Source organism: Stenella coeruleoalba, assembly GCF_951394435.1.
Source record: "Stenella coeruleoalba genome assembly, chromosome: 13".
Taxonomy (NCBI): Eukaryota; Metazoa; Chordata; class Mammalia; order Artiodactyla; family Delphinidae; genus Stenella; species Stenella coeruleoalba.
The window spans coordinates 68,777,818-68,798,152 of record NC_137159.1 but is presented as its reverse complement, the minus strand read 5'-3'; the positions used below and the strand labels follow the sequence as shown (position 1 = coordinate 68,798,152).

The 20,335-nt window shown below is 39.9% G+C and overlaps 1 protein-coding gene across 2 annotated transcripts; it reads left to right on the top strand.

The window, feature by feature from the left end:
- Positions 1-13: 13 nt before the first annotated feature.
- On the top strand, positions 14-20,161 carry GPN1 (GPN-loop GTPase 1). Of its 2 annotated transcripts, none has more exons than XM_079940265.1 (14): positions 14-169; positions 869-962; positions 3,045-3,084; positions 3,852-3,918; positions 4,641-4,678; positions 9,039-9,117; positions 9,324-9,418; positions 10,387-10,432; positions 11,077-11,223; positions 11,950-12,032; positions 13,345-13,384; positions 14,029-14,119; positions 17,202-17,309; positions 18,826-20,161. In XM_079940265.1, exons 1-14 carry the CDS (start codon positions 20-22, stop codon positions 18,909-18,911), a joined length of 1,164 nt encoding a protein of 387 aa, XP_079796391.1. In that variant the 5' UTR covers positions 14-19; the 3' UTR covers positions 18,912-20,161. The 2 variants fall into 2 exon arrangements, with proteins under 2 accessions (XP_079796391.1, XP_079796392.1); XM_079940266.1 differs by lacking the exon at positions 14-169 and adding an exon at positions 391-780 and having other exon boundaries at positions 18,826-20,160.
- The last annotated feature ends 174 nt before the right edge of the window (positions 20,162-20,335 follow it).

Below are 20,335 nucleotides of genomic sequence, written 5' to 3'. Positions count from 1 at the left end.
CGGGAGCCTCTCTAGCTACATGCGTCTCTATGGTCGAGTGGGCGGAGCCAGGAGCAAGATGGCCGCGCTCGCAGCTGCCACGGAGCCGCAAGCTTCCGGGGGTCCCCGGCTCCCAGTGTGTCTGCTGGTGTTGGGAATGGCGGGGTCTGGGAAAACCACCTTTGTACAGGTGACCTGCACGGCACGGGCGTAGTAGGAGCGCGCGAGAAGTTGTCTGTGGCAGGCGTAAGGCCAGGGGAGAAAGGGAGGTCTCTCTGGGGAGTTGGAGGGTACCGGCGCCTGGCTTTCAAGGATGCCAGCAACCCCTGTTTTTTCCTCCGCGAAGCCGTCTCAGATCCTAGCCTGGGTTCATTCAGCCTCTCTTCTGCGCACCCTCAGTGCCTATTTGTGACGACCGTACTTGGTATTGGAATTGCCTTGCTAGTGCCAAGTCCTCGAAGGCAGGCTTAACAAGTAATTCTGGCTGTTAATAGAGCGCTTGCACACAGGCTTTCGGTGTAGATTCCTAAAGAATTCCTTCTGGGGTGCCTACCATGTTTCAGGCACTGGGGATTTAGCGGAAATGACAAGGTTCCCGCTTAAATGGAGCTAATGTTTTTTGTGGGGGAGATAGAAACCCCCGCTCCCCCCAAACCACCAAGTCAGTAAGTGATGGAGAGTAGAGGAGGCTCTGTTGGATGTGTGATGAAGAAAGGTAGCATTTCAACTGAGAGTGAATGTTGGCGGTGGAGATCAGAAACGAATATTTAAGGTAGAGGGAAATGGAAGTGCAGAATTCTGGTAAGTTGGATTAAGGGGTGGAAGTTCTCTCTTTTTCCTTTATTATGCCTCTTGGTCTCAGTCCATCCTTCTCCCCATATGTCTGCAGAGGCTCACAGGATATCTGCATAGTCAAGGGTGTCCACCTTATGTGATCAACCTGGATCCAGCTGTGCATGAAGTTCCCTTTCCTGCCAATATTGGTGAGTAAACTGCCAGAACTTGTGTGAAGTTTCTCGGAGAATGGAAAGCTGTCAGCCTATCCTATGAGTCTTCAATGCTTCCATTTTTAATGTTTTCTAAACTGCCTAATTTCGTTTCCCTTGGATTTGCTAGCATCCTGAAACAGGCTTCTTCCTGATTCCCTTTTTCTCTTTGTTTACTCCTTCCCTCTTCCTAAATTTCCTTTTTTTCCTTACCACTCCCATTCTCTCTACCTCTTTTGACCCAAGGGTGTCAGACTATGGTTCTTTGGGAAAATGAAGTGACAGAAAGTCAGTCCTCTGGCTTTTAAGCCGTAAACCCTTCAGCAGGCTCTGTTACATAAACTTTGTTTGTATAGTTTTTTTCTTCAAGTTAAGAGCATGTGGGTTTTGTGCAGAGTTTGCTTACTGATTTGTAGGAATCTTGCAAAGTTACATGGGAAAATGTGTGTATATATGCCTGTGTGCATTGTCTTGGTGACGGGTTCCTTCCCTCTTATCATCAGACTTGTAGAGGAGTCCCTGAGTACTGTATAAAAAAGATTAAGAATGGATGGGATCCAGTGTCCTGATTCTTGATAGGATCTAGGCTTCCTGATTTTCAGACTATTCCTTGATGTTAGTCTTTTCCCTCCTGGTCTCTTTTTAATCCTATTAAGCTTGTACTCCAAACATACTAATTAAGGAAGACCTTGTATTAAGAAGCAGAAATCATTATGGGAAGAATTTTGAAAAAAAAAAAATTCAATCTTTTCATTTAAAGGCTGGAACTCTAATAGTTGATGGGATATAGGTCTCCTGACTGCTAGATAGGTTTAGTTAGATATTACTGGACAGACCAATTTCCTTTTTATTTAAAATTCCATCCAAATAATTTTTTTCTAGTTTTATTGAGATATAGTTGACATACAGCATTGTATATGATTAAGTTGTATAGCATAATGATTTGATTTACAAACGCATGAAATGATTACCATGAATAAGTTTAGTGAACATCTGTCATCTCATAGATACAAAATTAAAGAAATAGAAAAAAAGTTTTTTCCTTGTTATGAGAACTCTCGACTTTCACATATAACATGTAGCAGTGCTCATTACATTTATAATGTTGTATATTACATCCCTAGTATTTATTCACTGGAAGTTAGTACTTTTGACTACCTTCATCCAATTGTCCCTCCCTCCACACCCTCTACCGATTTGTAGATCGGTAACTACAAATCCAATCTCTTTTTCTGTGGGTTTGTCTGTCTTGCAGTGTAATTGACCTGCCACAGTATTTAGTTCCTGGTATACAACAGAGTAAATTGAAATACATGTACATTTCAAAATGATCACTATGATGAGTCTAGTTAATATCTGTCACCATACAACGGTATTATATAATTTTTGACTGTATTCCCCACACTGTACATCTCACCCCATGACTCATTTATTTTGTAACTGAAAATTTGTACCTCTTAATCTCCATCACCTATTTCTCTCCCCACCCATCCACTTCCCAAGTTAATGCCTTTATAAAAATGTTATCTGCATTACCTTTGTTACCAGTAAGCAAGGAGTAAGAAATAAACCTTTTTTCTTTATTTAGCTCCCTTTTTCTGTGTATATGGTCACTGAGAAGGTATTTAAGTTGTATAAAACTTTTCTCTTTGTCTCCAACATCCCTACCATAACTTGAGAGCTCCTAGCCTAACATTCTTCTTGGGTTACTTGGCAGTTGTCCTTGGCCAGTGTGAAGCTGGAGAAGTTACTAGAAGACAGTGCTGACAATAGAAGCCTCAGAAGCTAGTTTCAGTTTCTTGCTGGGAGGGAAGGTACTTGCAGGGTACCTTTTGTCCTCCTAGTCTCTTCCTGAACTTGCTTCTTTTGCTGTTACAATTCAGTGATCTTAGTTTGAAAATTTAGAAAACAGATTGGAAAAGTACCTTGGATGCTAAGAGAGAAACTGATTTGTTTGCTCAGAGGAAGCAGAGATGACTTGAGAGGTCTGTTGGCTTAGATATTATAGGTGGGGAGTCTCAAACTGTATTGTTTCTTACGTGTTAAATTCCATTTCATTCTCTCTTTTTTTCCCTCCAGATATTCGTGACACTGTGAAGTATAAAGAAGTCATGAAACAGTATCCTTTTTCACATCTACTTTGGTTTTTGGCTCATCCCTGGCTACTTACTGTCTGTGTATTGTGTAGCTTTGAAAAAAGTGTTTGTGCCTTCCCTTGTGAAATATACTAGCAAAAGCATTCGATTGTTTTCAGGTAATTTTATGAAGAGGAGGGAAGATGAATGTGGGGAGAAGCATTGTAGGTGATTAGAAATCCTATTTCAGCTTGTGAGTTCCGTTTTCTGCCTTTGTCCTGAACTTCAGGCTGTTGTAATTAGCACAGAGAAGGAGACGCTAGCTGGTGGTGTGCCTGGGTCCCACAAGGGAGTACTGTCTTGGTGGATGCATCCATTGATCACCATCCCCTTAGACTGGGAAGCTCAAAGATTAGTAAGATCAACTCTTAGTACATTGCTGTGTGAAATGTGTACTTTCCCTATAGGTAAGTCTAGATAGGAAGACTAATTCTAATCCTCAGGTGGCTTGATGAGTGAGAATCAGAGCTAAGAGTGGTATATAAATGATCTTCATGGCTAATGCCATTAGGCTGTCAATGCCTGATACATCTGTCTATTCCATTTTGGCCCCATTTCACCTGGCCATTTCTAAACGATGAATGAGGTAGACATCGATAGTGAATGTTTCCCTATGAGGTTAAGATTGTGTGATACAAACTAGTCAATTGAACACTAACGTTACGCTGTTTTTGTGAGGGATTGTCTAGATAATAAACTTTATCATCTAAATTGATCTATAAGCAATTTAAATCCTCAACTTAGTGTCTAGGTATGGACTTGGACCCAATGGTGGCATAGTGACCTCACTCAATCTCTTTGCTACCAGATTTGATCAGGTATGTCTGTCTCTATTTACATAGACATGGCTGTGTCAGAACCTGTGACTCTTAAATGCCTTAGCTTGATCACACTGGGAAAGAAGGGCAATCAACCTCAATGTCAATACAGAATATAAGGAGGCATTTTGGTGGACAAAGAAGTAGGCTATGAGAGGATGATCAACATGGTGAGAGACTTCACACTGAACGTTGTGGCGGCCAGTAAAGACCTAAGAGACCTGGGGTCTCTTCTTGATCTGTTATTGGCTTGCAGTGTTACCCTGAGGATGGGGTGGAGGGATGGGGAGTGGGATGGGCTACCAGGCAGGGAATGGAACAATTATGGGGCTTTTCACTTGTGACAAATTGTTGTCATCTTGTTATGTTTTCTCTGTCACATTCCACTTCCTTAAGAGTGTTTGGCAATCACTGATGTTTTACTCCGATTTCACTCAATGATTCAGGCTGTTAACGCTTTACTGAAGCACCAAGAGAGAGACTTGGCAGTGACAGATCAAGTCTTCAGCTCCTTAGGCCTTGCCCTGTGCTCCAGGGTGTTGTGGTACGGCAGGTGTGGCTATGTTTCTTTGGTTCCATGAGCACGTTAGTTGGTGTCCTCAGACAGAGAACATAGAGATTCAATCGTTAATGGTGCCTGCAGGTGGGCCACTCTAGAGAGGGCCCTGTGATTTTTTTTGTTGAACTTGGATTCTGTTGTAATTGGCGTTTTTTTCTTTTAGGTGATGAAATTTATTGAGAAGGCCCAGAACATGTCTAAGTAAGTGATTTCAGTCTAGTGCCTATTTATTACTCTGTAGTTGACATGTTTCTAGGTTTTTTGAAGAATTTCGGGTTACTATCAAGTTCTGAGGGGGTGTAGTTTGAGATGAAACCATGATAAGTGAAAAAATTGTTGGCAAGAAGACAATCATTAAGATGCTCTACTGGTTGGGGAACTAAGATCCCACAAGCCATGGTGTGGCCCAAAATCAATCAATAAATAAAAGCGACAAGATGCTCTACAGTGTAGAGCTCAATTTAATAGTATCCCACCCCCAATCACTTTGGTATATGTTCCCAGCTTCTTAGGAGGTATTTTGAGAATTTGAGTCCACATTCACTTGTCCACTTGCCTTCTCTTGCTTGTTGGCATTAAAGTCTATGAAATACCTTTCTAATCCTTGTTTATTTTATTTTATTTTATTATTTTTTTTATGTTTATTTTTGGCTACACTGGGTCTTCATTGCTGCACGTGGGCTTTCTCTAGTTGTGGCGAGCGGGGGGCTACTCTTCGTTGCGGTGCGCGGGCTTCTCATTGTGGTGGCTTCTCTTGTTGCGGAGCACAGGCTCTAGGCACGCGGGCTTCAGTAGTTGTGGCACGCGTGCTCAGTAGTTGTGGCTTGCGGGCTCTAGAGCGCAGGCTCAGTAGTTGTGGCGCACGGGGCTTAGTTGCTCCACGGCATGTGGGATCTTCCCGGACCAGGGCTTGAACCCTTGTCCCTCGCATTGGTGGGCGGATTCTTAACCACTGCGCCACCAGGGAAGCCCCTAATCCTTGTTTTAATTAATATAATTTACATGATTCAGAGGGGATATTTTTTAATTTAAAAAGCATCAAAATATAGAATAGGAGATTCTTATTATCATTACCCACAATGAACTGTTGTTAAATTTTTAATAGGTTTGCTTTTTTAAAAGAAAGGAAGATAATTTATTATTTTTGTAAAAAGGATATATAGGCTTATTACTATAAATAATTCCTACCATGCATAGTATTTAAAAGATGAAAGTATCACCCTTCTTGTCACTAGAAATAGCTATCATTATTATCATTATTGCTATCAGTGACTGTCATCCCAGGCGTTTCTATTCATGTGTACATAGATAGAAGGATGGATGGATAAGGTGTTTTTACAAAAATAGGATCATACTAGAGTAGTTTTTTAAAGTAATAGCTTTATTGCAATATGAATTCACAGACCATAAAGTTCACTCTTTTAAAGTATACAGTTTAGTGGTTTTTAGTATATTCACAAAGTTGTGCATCGACCAGAGGTACCTAATTTCAGGGACTTCCTGGTGGTCCAGTGGTAAAGAATCCGCCTTACAATGCAGGGGACGCAGGTTCGATCCCTGGTCAGGGAACTAAGATCCCATATGCCACGGGACAACTAAGCTCGCAAGCCACAACTACTGACCTCTTGTGCCTCAACTAGAGAGCCCGCATGCCGCAAACTACAGAGCCCGCGCCACAACTAGAGAAGAGAAAACCCATTTGCGACGGCTAGAGAGAATCCCATGTGCCACAAACTACAGAGCCTGCGCCACAACTAGAGAAGAGAAAACCTGTTCGCCACGGCTAGAGAGAATCCCGCATGCCACAACGAAAGATCCCTCATGCCTCAACGAAGATCCCACGGTGCTGCAATTAAGAGCTGGCGCAGCCAAAAATAAATAAATAAAAAATAAATCTTAAAAAAAAAAAAAAAAGAACTACCTAATTTCAGAACATTTTCATCTCCAAAAGAAACCCCATACTCATTAGCAGTCACTCTATTCCCCATTCCTCCAGGCTCCTGCTGGCTTCACATACCATTTTACATTCTCACCAGCAATGTATGGAGGGTTCCATTTTCTGTACATTCTGGTCACTACTTGTAATTGTTTTTGTTTTAATAAATTTATTTATTTTTTGGCTGCTTTGGGTCTTTGTTGCTGTGTACGGGATTCCTCTAGTTGCAGTGCTTGGGCTTCTCATTGTGGTTGCTTCTCTTTGTTGCAGAGCACAGGTTCTAGGCATGCGGGCTGCAATAGTTGTGGCATGTAGGCTCAGTAGTCGTGGCTCGCGGGCTCTGGAGCTCAGGCTCAGTAGTTGTGGGGCACGGGCTTAGTTGCTCCGCAGCATGTGGGATCTTCCCAGACCAGGGCTTGAACCCGTGTCCCCTGCATTGGCAGGCGGATTCTTAACCACTGCGCCACCAGGAAGTCCAGATGTTGAGCATCTTTTAGTGTACTTCTTGGCCATTGGTATACATTTGGAGAAACGTCTATTCAAATTTTTTGCTTTTTTAAAAATAAGTTTCAGGTACGCATTGTAATTTAACATGTGTACACTGCAAAGTGATCACCCCACAAAAGTCCAGTTACCATCGGTCACCATACAATCGATCCCCTTCACCCTTTTTGCCCACCCACAACCCCTTTTTCCTCTGGTAACCACTGATTTGTTCTCTGTATCTGTGAGCTTGCTTTTGGTTGGTTGGTTTCCTTCCCTTACCCTTCCTTTTCCCTTCACTTTCCCTTCCCTTTCCCTTCCCCTTCCCCTTCCTCTCTCCCTCCCTCCCTCCCTCCCTTCCTTCCTTCCTTCCTTCCTCCAGATTATTCCACATGTGAGTGAAATCATATGGTAGTTGTCTTTTTCCTTCTGACTTATTTTACTTAGCATAATACCCTCATGTTGTTCATCCATGTTGTCGCAAATGGCAAGATTTCATTCTTCTTTTATGGCTGAATAGTATTCCACTGTGTATATACTACATCTTCTTTATCCATTCATCCATTGGTGGACACTTAGGTTGCTTCCATGTCTTGGCTATTGTACATAATGATGCAATGAACATAAGGGTGCATATATTTTTTCTAATTAGTGTTTTTATATTCTTTGGATAAATACCCGGAAGTGGAATCACTGGATCATATGGTTAGCTCTATCCTTCATTTTTTGAGGAATCTTTCTACTGTTTTTCATAGTAGCTGCACCAGTTTATATTCCCACCAACAGTTTACGAGGGTTTCCTCTTCTGTACATCCTTTTCAGCACTTGTTATCTATTTGGTAAGAGCCATTCTAACAGGTGTGAGGTGATACTTCATTGTGGTTTTGATTTGCATTTCCCTAATAATTAGTGATGTTGAACATCTTTTCATGTGCCTTTTAGCCATCTGTGTCTTTGGAGAAATGTCTACGTAATCGGATCCTCTGCCCATTTTTGAATCGGGTTGTTTATTTGTTTTGGGGTTGTATGTGTTCTTTATATATTTTGGATACCAATCCCTAATCAGAGATACGATTTGCAATTTCTGCTGTTCAGTAGCTTGCCTTTTAGTTTTTTGTTTTGGGCAATGCCCGGCAGCTTGTGGGATCTTAGTTCCCCGACCAGGGATTGAAGCTGGGCCACTGTGGTGAACGCGCTGAGTCCTAACCACTGGACCACCAGGAAATTCCCACCTTTTAGTTTTGATGATGTTTTCCTTTCCTGTGCAGAAGCTTTTTAGTTTGATGTAGTCTCATTTGTTTATTATTGCTTTTGATTTCCTTGCCTTTGGAGTCAGATCCACAGAAACTTATGTCCGTGAGGTTACTGCTTATGTTTTCCTCCAGAAATTTATTTAATGTTTTCAGGTGTTACATTCAAGTCTTTCATCCATTTTGAGTTAATTTTTGTGTATGGAGTGGTCTGGTTTCATTCTCTTGCATGTGACTGTCTGTTTTTCCCAACACCATTTCTTGAAGAGACTTTCCTTTCTCCGTTGTATGTTCTTGGCTCCTTTGTTGTCAATTAATTGTCCATGTATGTGTGGATCTTTGCTTTTTTAAAAACAGCTTTATTGAGATATAGGTCATAGGCCATACAATTTACCCATTTAAATTGTACAATTCTGTGGCTTTTAGTGTAGTTACAGAATTGTACAGCCATCATCACAATCAATTTTAGAACGTTTCATTCCCTCAATAAGAGACCCTCTTCTTTAGTTATCACTTTCTTATTCTTTTTCTCCCTCCCTCCATTTTCCTCCAACCCCACCCCTAAGTAACCAGATGGTTTCCCAAGAGATTTACACTCTGGTTTTGCTTATCTCTCATTTTTAATGCAGTGTGTTTCTAAAACTGTCAGTTTTCTCTGTGATCATTTGCAGCAGTGATGTATTGGTGCTCCTGCCAATGAGCCTGAATACTGGACATTGAACAAAACCCAGGGGAATGTGGTATGCACTTTAAGGGCAATGGGAAGAAGTGAGACTTGACAGTGTGAAGAGGTTATTTCAGTCTTGAGTAACCAGATGTTAATGTTTTGTGGGATGGAATATGTTTCAGAATGCATAAATGAAAACTTCTTTAATGGTCTTTTTTGACACAGGTATGTCTTGATTGACACACCTGGACAGATTGAGGTATTCACCTGGTCAGCTTCTGGGACAATCATCACTGAGGCCCTGGTGAGTATTCTAGGACTTGTTACTCAGGGTAAGTAGAGAGCCAGACAAGAAAAGCTTCTTATTGCTTGGGATCTTATGTGGGATAGAGTCATAGAGCTCTGCACACCTGCCTAAAGTGGTTCTTCCTTGCCACGGAAGGTAGGAGAAGAATTTGGGGACAGGTCAAGAACCCTCTGACTAAAGCTTTGATTATTTTGTGGCTTTAGGCATCCTCGTTTCCAACGATTGTCATTTATGTAATGGACACATCTCGAAGTATCAACCCAGTGACCTTCATGTCCAATATGCTCTATGCCTGCAGGTAATGCGTTATTGTTGGGCATAGTATTATGTCAAGGTATGAAGTCTCCACTTCTTTTCCATCATTTTTGAGTCCTGAGTGCTTACCCCTAGGTTTTCATTCAGGCTTGCCACTCACTTTAGTGGTTCTGGGTTAGGGAGGGGCTCTGGGTTAGGGCGGGAAAGGAAGCACATATACTGTTGGCATTCTCTTATCAGCCACTTCTCATCTTCCTCCCTTGCTTGTTACAGAATAGGTGATGAATGAATATGAACCTTCTGGCAGTTGCCCCAAGTTGAATGAAATCCAGTTCTGAATAGAATAGAGCCCCTGGTCTAAATGCCTTTCTTCTGTGTTGTGATAGGAAGAGTGAAATTATAACATGAGGAGAGACTGAATAAAAAGATTCATCCATGATTCTAAATGCACGTGTTTTCCCAAGTGTGGTGCCATTAGGAGAGGAAGGACATGCCTCACTAGGCTTTATCAGTGCATTAGACCTAGGAGCAAGGCGGACCATTATTAATGCTGAATTTTATTTTGGGGGTATGCAAAAACAATCACCCCGATTTGTCTCTTCTGTTATGACTAGGGATGTCCCTTCCTGTTAAACACAAGAAATCTTAGTCTAGATAGAAATCTGATGTTTGATAGCATGATTTTGTCTTCATATTAATTGTTTAAAAGACAGTTAATTTGGTGAAACACACACACACACACACACACACACACACACACACACAAAACCAGGATCAGTACCAAAGCATTATTACTCTAAGAAAAGGAGAGAGTGTGTATGTGTGTTGTTTGCTTGATGGTAGTGGTAGTTTCCTGCTTGGGAGGGGAGAATATGTGAGTGCTGTGTAAGAATGGATACCTGTATTTAGAGTCTGAACCCATCTCCCTATTTATTACTCAGTTCCATCAGATAACAGGCAAGCAGGTGCTTAAGTGCTTTTACTAATAATGCCTCAATGTTTGATTTTCAGCATCTTGTACAAAACCAAGCTGCCTTTTATTGTGGTCATGAATAAAGTAAGTGGATTCTTCCTGTTGTGACTGAATGTTTCGTTTTCATCAGAACCTTGTGTTTGGGTAGGTGAGAAGGATTATTTCAGATGCTGGAGAGGAGATTTAAGCTAACCTGAAGCAAAGTCATGAGCACTTCTAGGAAATGGATTCAATCAAATCGAATGAATATATATTGCTGATTCTTTTCCAAAGTTTTTTTAGGCTAGATAGAGTAGCCCCTGGTCCACAGCGTATAGGTTATCCCTCAGGATTGGGACTGTGTAAATGAGGGAGGGACTGCTAGTCTGTTGGAAGTGGCAGTTAAACAAAACCAAAACTTCTCTGTTGTTGGCTAGGATGCAAGAGACTATGTACTTGACTTCAGAGCCTGGAGGGTACTGGCCTCCACTGTGGCCATGGTCACTTGGCAGTGGATAGTGAAGGTCTGTTCTAACCTAGAATATACAGATCTTCATTTAATTATTTATACTGCACAGCAGTCTTGGCTCTTTGTGACTTGTTGCAGTGGAGGAGGAAATGGGGGAAGCAGAGAAAGAAAATACATGAATTATTGCTCTCTGCTGTCATCAATTAAAAAATTTTTTTTGCCGTTGTTTGATGTCTGACCTCATCCCTGGTTGCTGATAGTTGACTTCTCTCTGGTACAGACTGACATCATTGATCACAGCTTTGCAGTGGAATGGATGCAGGATTTTGAGGCTTTCCAAGATGCCTTGAATCAAGAGACTACATACGTCAGTAACCTGACTCGTTCAATGAGCCTCGTGTTAGATGAGTTTTACAGCTCCCTCAGGGTAAACTTTCTTGCTTATGCTGTTGGTCTCTCCAGATAACCTCATAACCCAAAGGGCTGGCTTTGAACCTATTTTGGAAAGGAAGTTCATTACCTTCTGAAAAGTAATTTTTAAGGCATGGCTTATTAAAAACTGGAGACTTAAAAGATAAATATGATATGGACCCTACCCTCAGAGAGTTTATGGTCTAGTTAGGAGAGAAGGCTAAACGCAGAGTTAAAACATGATATATTGTAGTAACTTATATTGTGATATCTTAAGAAAGATTAAAAGTTGGGCCTGATAGTGGTGATGGGGTAGATCACTTTTGAAGTGAGAGATTTTTTGAGGATATAGTCAATATAGGTGTGCTTTGAAGGATGGGTAAGATTTGTGTAAGCAAAAGTGGGTGTGGGTAGCAGCAAGTATGTTAATTGCCCAAGCGAAGACATTGAGATACTAATTTTTATAGAGAACAGACTGTGGTTTGATTTGATAGGGAATAGATGAACTGCTGCTTGTTTGATCCTAATTATCTTTCTCAGTTCTCTATTTTCCATAGACTTATTTCCATCACTCTTGAGTAGGTATGCCATTTTGTCTTGTTTTAGCTTCATTCTTTGCCAGAGACTTCTTAAAGTAGCCAAACCTCTTCTGTGAAGATTTTATGAAATTTGAGCCAAATAATATATGCCATTTAAAAATATACAGTTGTTTCCTCAGTGGTATTAATGATGCTTTTGGCAGGTGGTGGGAGTGTCTGCTGTTCTGGGTACAGGCTTAGATGAACTCTTCGTGCAAGTTGCCAGTGCCACAGAAGAATATGAAAGGTGAGGATAAAGGAACATTCTAGTGATGGCACTCTTAGTTACCCACAGGTCTGATATGATAGCTGTTTTGCCAGGCAAAACATTTTGGTTTTCATGGTGTTTGTATTATATTTGCCATGCAGATGTGCACTGGATCTGATCACACTTAGGGTTAACAAGTAGCTGTTAACTTTTTTTAAAAAAGAATAGGAGTATAAAATCTTCACTGTATTGAATGATGAAGAACAGGTGTCATCAGACATTGTTTGTAAAAAGCCAGGTATTAAATATTTTAGGCTTTGTGGGTTGCATTATCTGTTGAAACTCCTCAACTCTCATTGTGGTGCAAAAGCAGCTATAGACAATTCCTAAACAAATGGCGTGGCTGTGTTCCAATAAAACTTTATTTATAAAAATAGGCAGTGGGCTGGATTTGTCCTGTTTGCCACATTGGTTGACCCCTGATGAAGAACATAGACTTTGGAGTCAGATAGACATGGTTTAGATTTCTTTTTCCTCCAATTAATAAGTGTGTAACCTTAGCAAGTTTTCCTCATTTATAGATGAAGGGTAATAGCATTTATTGTTAAGGTCGTTGTGGGGATTATTTGAGATAATATATCTAAAGCACCTAACACAATTGCTGACATGTAGTAAGCATATTTCTTAATAAATGATTGTTATAACTATTTTCTTGGTTAATACTGGAGTTCCATTTATCTAAAGCAAAGTGGAGTCATAGCACCTATACACTTTCCTTAGGCCTGATAATTGGCTGCTTTCTAGCAAGCTTCATACTTAGCAAGAGCCTAATAGCCACATTGTGGTTTTTCAGAAACATTATTTTGATTTTTATTCATCAGATGAGGTTCGTTTTTTTGTTTGTTTTGTTTTGTTTTTTTGCATGTGTTATCAAAGCCTCAGGATAGACTCTTTTCTATATCCTTTCATGGTTGCCCAGATAAACGACATAATTATGTATTGGGCTTCCTGAGCCCAGTAGGCCTAGCTTCTTTTACTCATCATTTAAACATCTTTTACTCATGTTTATCCAAGTGGATGGTGAACTCATTGGTCATGGTCTCCCCAGAGTTGATCTTCCCAGATCAGCAGTCAGTCTTTTGTCTTGTTGCTGATTTCAGGGAGGGGGCAGGCACCTTGGCTTTTAATTCCTTAGGGATAGAATCTCAGTGACTAAGACTTGTTACATCTGATGTATGGTGACATAAGATCTTTTGTTATTATCAAAGTACTAGGAAAATAGAAGTGATGTGGAGGCGGGGACAGGATAGATTATTAATCAAAGGGATTTAGAAAGTGTTTCTCTTTCCAGAGAGTATCGTCCTGAATATGAACGTCTGAAGAAATCGCTGGTAAGAAAAGAGGCTATTTGTGTATTTTAGGGCCACTGAATAAACAATCTCAAACTATGTACTAATCCTTCTGCCATAAATGCTTTTGTTTTGGTTCTCAATGTATCCTTTAGATACTTGTTAATTTAAACCTGTAAATTTGTACGTATGCTGTCTGGATGCAGAAAGGCCCTTAATTATTTTTCTTCTCTATACTTGAAGTAATAAAAATCAGTAATTTTTCCTTTTATATATGCTGAGCCCTTCTTGTGCCATACCTCCACCCCTACTCCAAGGTCCATTTAAAGGCTACTTGTAGAATTTTGTTTAAGAACAGAGGGTAGTTCACAACTCTTACCCCAAATGATGAAGTGTCCTATCCCCATCGGCTACATTGGACATCTTATCACTGAGCCTTCCTGCTGTGTCTGTTTGAGGGTTCTTTTGATGATTTTGTGTCTAATTTCTGAAACCTCTAATACAGTCTGCAGAGCCCTCCGGAATGAACTTCTGCTAATCTGGGCCCACACTGCTCAATGTTTCTGTCATCAGCCATCCCTTATCTGCCTCTAGTATTTGTATAATTTGTCATCTCCAGTTAGAAGTCTGGCATCTAACTTGGGCCTCCTTTTTTAATATGACAACATTTTCCTCTGTGTATGTAGGCCAGTGCACAGAGCCAGCAGCAGAAAGAACAACTGGAACGACTTCGGAAAGATATGGGCTCTATAGCCTTGGACACCGGGACTGCCACAGGTACTGGAGGGTCTTCTGGTGTTAGGAACTAAGAGCGGGGTACACTTATCTCCACTTAGTAGGTAGGTATTTATGTTTAAGGGAGAGAAAGAGAAAAGGATAAAGTAAATGTTGTATAGTGTATCTATCTATCTGTTCTTCAGTCAATTTAGATAAATCCTAGATCTGCATTGTGTTTAGTTGTCTCTTCGTCTCCTTTAATCGTGAATGGATCCTTTGTTTTTGTATTTCATGACATTGACATTTTTGAAGTGTACAGATGTAGATATATACCTACGGACATACCTATATCTAACATCTGTGTTAATGAGGAATCCACTGTCTGTGTCTCTCATACCACATTTATCTTATCTGTGTTTATACTTTTATACATATGTATATGATGATTCTTTCTCTTCAGGTAGTTTTTGGTTTACTTTGGCAAGATACTTGATGTCTACTTTTTTTTTTAATTACTTTTTAATCCTCCCCCTCTTTTACTGTTTATTTTGGCCTAATTTTAGATTTACAGAAGAGTTTCATGAATTGCAAAGAATTGCCATATACCCTTCAGCTAGATTCACCAAATGTTAACATCTACCACATTTACTTTATTCTTTCTGTTATATATGTTTGGCTTTACGTTTTATATAAATATATAAGTATACGTATAAAATATTTGTATATTATATATAACTTTTTTCTGAATCGTTTAAGAGTAAGTTGCAGACATGATGCACCTTTACCCTTGAGTTTTTCTTAAAAATAAGGGCATTATTTTATATACCCTCATTGTAGTTATCAAAAACTAGGAAATTAACATTGACACGTTCCTATTATCTAATGTATAGACCTTATTTAGACGTAGCCATTTGCCCTCTATAGCAGGAGAAGGTTCTGGATCTGTGTTGCATTTAGTTGTCACGTCTCTTATTTTCCTTTAATCTGGAATGGCTCCTTAGTCTTTCTTTGCATTTCATGACATTGATATTTTTGAAGTGTATGGTACTTACATTTTTGTAGAATTTTCTTCAATTTGGGTTTGTCTGATGTTTCCTCATGGTTCAATTCAGGTGGCTCCTTTTTAGCAGAAGTTAACAGATGTGAAGTGTTTTTTCCATGTATCATATCACAAGGTACATGATGATGAGCTGTCTTTGATCACTTACTTAAAGTGGTGTCTGCCAGGTTTTTTCATCATAAAGTTATTTTTCCCTTCATAATAAGTATTTTGTGGGGTGATGCTTTGATTAGATAAATGTACTTTTAATTTTCAAATATTTACCCATTAGTTTTAATATGCATTAATCTAGGTAGGGATAGTCTTCATTTTCCTGATACATGTTGCAGATATTTTCTCCCTGTTTGTCAGTTGCCCTTTGACTTCGTTCATGGTGTTATTTTGCCATGCAAAAGTTTGTTTCGTTTTGTATAAATTTGATGTAGTCAAATTTATTTATCTTTTATTGCACCTGGTTTTGAGTCATAGTTGGGAATCCTTTATCCACACCTGTGTTAAAGAGGCATTCACTCCTGTTTTACTGTAGTACTTGTATGGTTTTATTTTCTACATTTGGAACCCTGATCCATTTAGGGTTTATTCCTGGGTATGGTGTGAGGTATAGGTCTGTGTTACCTTTTTCATAAATAGTTGTACCCACATGATTTATTAAAAAGTCTACCTTTGTCCCAGTGATGAGATGCTACCTGTATCATATACTAAAGTTTCATATGTACTTGGATGTATTTCTGGATTACCTATTTTATTCCTCTAGACTGTGTGCCTTTACTGTGTGGCTTTAATTACATATAGAGGCTTTATAGTATGTTTTAATATCTGCTAGGGCTAGTCCTCCTCAACGTTTTCTTTTTTAGTGTTTCCCTGACTATTCTTGCTTGTTTGTTTTCCCAAATGACCTTTAGTATCAACTTAATGTAGCTCGCTAAAAAACCTCTTTGATATTTTTATTGGGATTGTGTTATATTAATTAATTAATTAATTGACATCTCTTTGATGTTGCTCTTCCTGTCTAAGAACAAGGAATGTGTTTATATTTGTCCAGTCTACTTTTATGTCTTCCAGGAATGTTTTCCTCATGTAGGTTTTGTTAAAGTTGTTAAATTTTTCCCAAGGATTGTATCTTCGTTAGTGTTGAAAATGGGATTTTTCTTCTAACTGGTTATGTTTGTGTTTATGAAGGCTTTTCATTTCTGTATTTTAGTCTTTTTATTCTGCTACTTTACTGACATTTTTTATTGTTTGAGTTAGTTTTGTCATTAATTCTCTAGGGGTTCCTAGGTTGGTGCTCAAATTTAAATATATACACACTCACCCTCCCACACTCATTGGTGGACTGGCCTTTAAAGGAGTAAAGTTCTGTTAATGATAGCTATTGCTATAGGTCTAGTAGAGAACAGCAAAGCCACTTGGTGGATTAGGTGCTGGAACCTGGCTGGGTTTACCAGTTAAGTGAGTTCCACGCTCCACACTTCTACTCTTGACTTATCAGCACACTGGATCTGCTCAAATGTCTTTAGCCTTCATAGGAAAAACCATAGCCTCTTCTAAGCTGAGAGCTAGTACAAATAAATGACATTACTATTACTATGAAGACAAGCTACTTGAGAGTTATTTTCCTCAACTTAAAAATGAGACCTCTGGGGGCTTCCCTGGTGGCGCAGTAGTTGAGAGTCTGCCTGCCGATGCTGGGGACACGGGTTCGTGCCCCGGTCCGGGAAGATCCCACATGCCGCGGAACGGCTGGGCCCGTGAGCCATGGCCGCTGAGCCTGCGCGTCCGGAGCCTGTGCTCCGCAACGGGAGAGGCCACAACAGTGAGAGGCCCGAGTACCGCAAAAAAAAAAAAAAAAAAAGAAAATGAGACCTCTTGGGTTACTGGCCTCATGAAAGCACTTTGTGAAATACACTAGTGTAGAAATGTTAAGTGGTATTAACTGTACATTTAGAAGAGATAAGATCGTGCATTTTTTCATGATCACTTTTATCCTGCCAGTTTTTAATCATACTTGCTTATCGATTCAAAATCACTTTTTTGAGGAGGCCTATGTTCATGACATGCTAGTGATAGATGTTTTCTATGTAGGCAGCTTACCTCCTGTGATGGACCCTTCTGACTTGATCCTGACTCGGGGAACCTTGGATGAAGAGGATGAGGAAGCAGACAGTGATACTGAAGATATTGACCACAGAGGTGAGAGGTGGCTGAGGTGGCTCATGAGAACAGAACAGCTGCTTATTCTTTCATTGTTTGCCCGGGAGCTTCCTGCTACTGAGGGAAGACCTTGAGCATGAAGCCAGTTACAGGGGAGAGAGGACATGCTAAAGGATGCAGCACCAGGAAGGAGTTCCATATATTCAAAGTTCCTGGCCTTCCTACTGAATGGTTAATATTGAGCTTGATTACGGCCTTTTATTAGTCTTGTGTCTTCTCATCTTTAGGTCCTAACTCAATTTTGAGGAATCCAGGATTGTTTATTGTAATCATTGTTTTAAGAATACAAAAGGAGGCCTCAGCAGACCTAAACCAGTCAGAAGGGACTGTAGCATTGAAGATAGAATGGCTCTGGAAACCCAAAAGTGTTCCACTTTGCATAGTTTTATGGACTGTGGACAGAATCTGTTTCTTGAAACAACGCTTTTAGGTCCTAGCTGTGCCCAAGAGCAAACTTCTCTTTATTCCAGTGTGCTGGATACTAACATGTAAATTGCATCATTTAATAAGATTTATTGAGGTATAATTTACAAACAATAAATCCCACCCTTTTATTAAAGTGTATAGCTTGATGAATTTTAATACATATATATAGTTTTGTAATTACCATTATAATCAAGAAACAGAACACTTCCATCACCCTAAAAGTTCGCTCAGGCTCGCTTTTATTCAGTCCCTTCCCCCACACCAGTTCCTGGCAACCGCTTACCTGATTTTTATTCCTATAATTTTGCCTTTTCCAGAATGTTGTGTAAGTGGAATCACAGTATTTAACTTGCATTTGACTTTTTTCATTCAGTGTAATGCTTTTGTGATCCATCCATGTTACTGCATGTGTCAGTAATATGTTCTTTTTTATTGCTGAGTAATAGTTCTATTATGTGGATGTACCTTTGTTTATCCATTCACCAGCTGATTGACACTGGGGTTGTTGCCAGGTTTTAGCTGTCATGAATAAAGCTGCTCTAAACATTCATTAACAGGTATTTGTGGACAGAGGTTTTCATTTCTCTCAGTTAAAAATATGTAGGAGTGGGACCTCATTTTAATTACTTTATGAAGGAGGTATTCTCCCCACTTACAGGTCAAAGAAATTGTACATTTTGGGCAACATGATAAATACAGCCTGCTTCTAGGAGATATTTCCTTATTGGGAGAAGTGGACATACAGTGTCTTAGAAATATAGTTGACTCTTCAACAACTTGGAGACTAGGGGTACCCACCCTCCTCACAGTTTAAAATCCCTGTATAATTAACTTATAGTTGGCCCTCTGTATCTGTGGTTCCACATTCGTGGATTTCACCACCTGTGGATCGTGTGGTACTGTAGTATTTACGATTGAAAAAAATTCGTGTATACATGGACCTATGCAGTTCAAACCCGTGTTGTTCAAGGGTCAAAGGTACTATTTCTGATGGATGGGTGACAGCAGCTCTAATCCACCTGTCTAATGGGAGAGTTTAAAAAGAATTAACCTTCTTTTTTCCTTGCAGTTACAGAGGAAAGCCGTGAAGAGCCAGCATTCCAGAATTTTATGCAAGAATCAATGGCACAGTACTGGAAGAGAAACAACAAATAGTTTCTAAAGTCCAAAATTTTGGAACTCTGTGTGAAGGGACTATCCTTATCTCTGATTGGCGGCTACTATAAAGGACAATTTTGTTCAGGATAGCAGTTTCTCTTAGTAGTGAAATCTCCTGACTCAGATGAAGCCAGGGATAGAATACATTTGGACCTGGCAGGTAGATGCTGATTCCCCTTGGCATTTTCCTTGGATTTATGCAAGGAAGGATATTCTGGTTTTGGATGCTCATATCCCTTCAAGCCTAAAACTGCAAGTTTTATCATTTGAACGCACATACTTTTGCTGCTGATGGACAGAACAGAGAGAGAACTTAGTGGGCTGGATCTGTAGCCTCTACTTCTCCAGCATCTTGCCTTTGAACCTGCACCACGAGTTCCCCTCCTTTTAGCAGAAAGAGAGGGGGAAACAGGAGCTTGTCCAGAGCTTGGCACTGGAGTCTCCTTGGCAATCAATCAATCTTGGTATGAAATGTGCCTCAGACTGGGTAGCTTATTGTAGAACACCAGGTTCATTGAAGAAAGTGGGCAAAACATTGTTAACGAATAAGAATTCTACTTTAGATGGTGACTTGGATAAAGAGTTTTTAATTTTAACTTTGTTGTAAGCCTGCCTGTCATAATTTCAAATAAGAAAATTATCACAAATAGTCACTGCAGTTCAGAAGAGAGGTTTAAAGCCACATGTTGTTTACTAAAGTTCCATGTACGTACCACACCTAGTAACCAGGTACAAAGCCAGGCCCTGTTTGTACTGTACTTTAACTTAATGCAGTGTATCCTTAGTGATTTACTCAAAGTCCACAGATTTGGGTCAGTTGCACATTCCATATATAACAGCCCTGGTAAGGGTTTGCTTTGCCTCCACATTCTTCACAGTATCTTATAACATTATACATTTCTCTTAAGGAATTTTATCCCTGCCTAACCTGTATTCCAGATCAGTGGTTCTCAAAGTGTGGTCTCTGGACCAGAAGCAGCAGCATCATCTGGGAAGTTACTAAAAATGGGACATTCAAGCCCTATATCAGAAACTGGGGGTGTGTGGGGCCTAGCAGTCCGTTTTACTAAGGCTTCCAGGGGATTCTGATGCATGCTAAGTTCAGAACAATATTCTAACTCAAACAGCCTATGACGTAATTCTAGGCCAGGTGAATCTCAGATATCAATGTGCTTATCACCTGCTTTATCAGAGTACCCCAACCTTGACCATCTGGTGCCTATTCTCCAATCTAACATTCTAAAAATAAATAAAAGTGTTTTGCTTTACATGAAGTATTAATTTCAGTATTCTGTAACTAATGGAAACCACTGGTCTAAAAACTTGAACCTGTTCTTTGAGAGGAAACCATTTGCACGGCAAAACTCTGAACATACCTGATTTTTTCCCTTAGTGCCTTTGTATACTTTTTACTTAAAGAG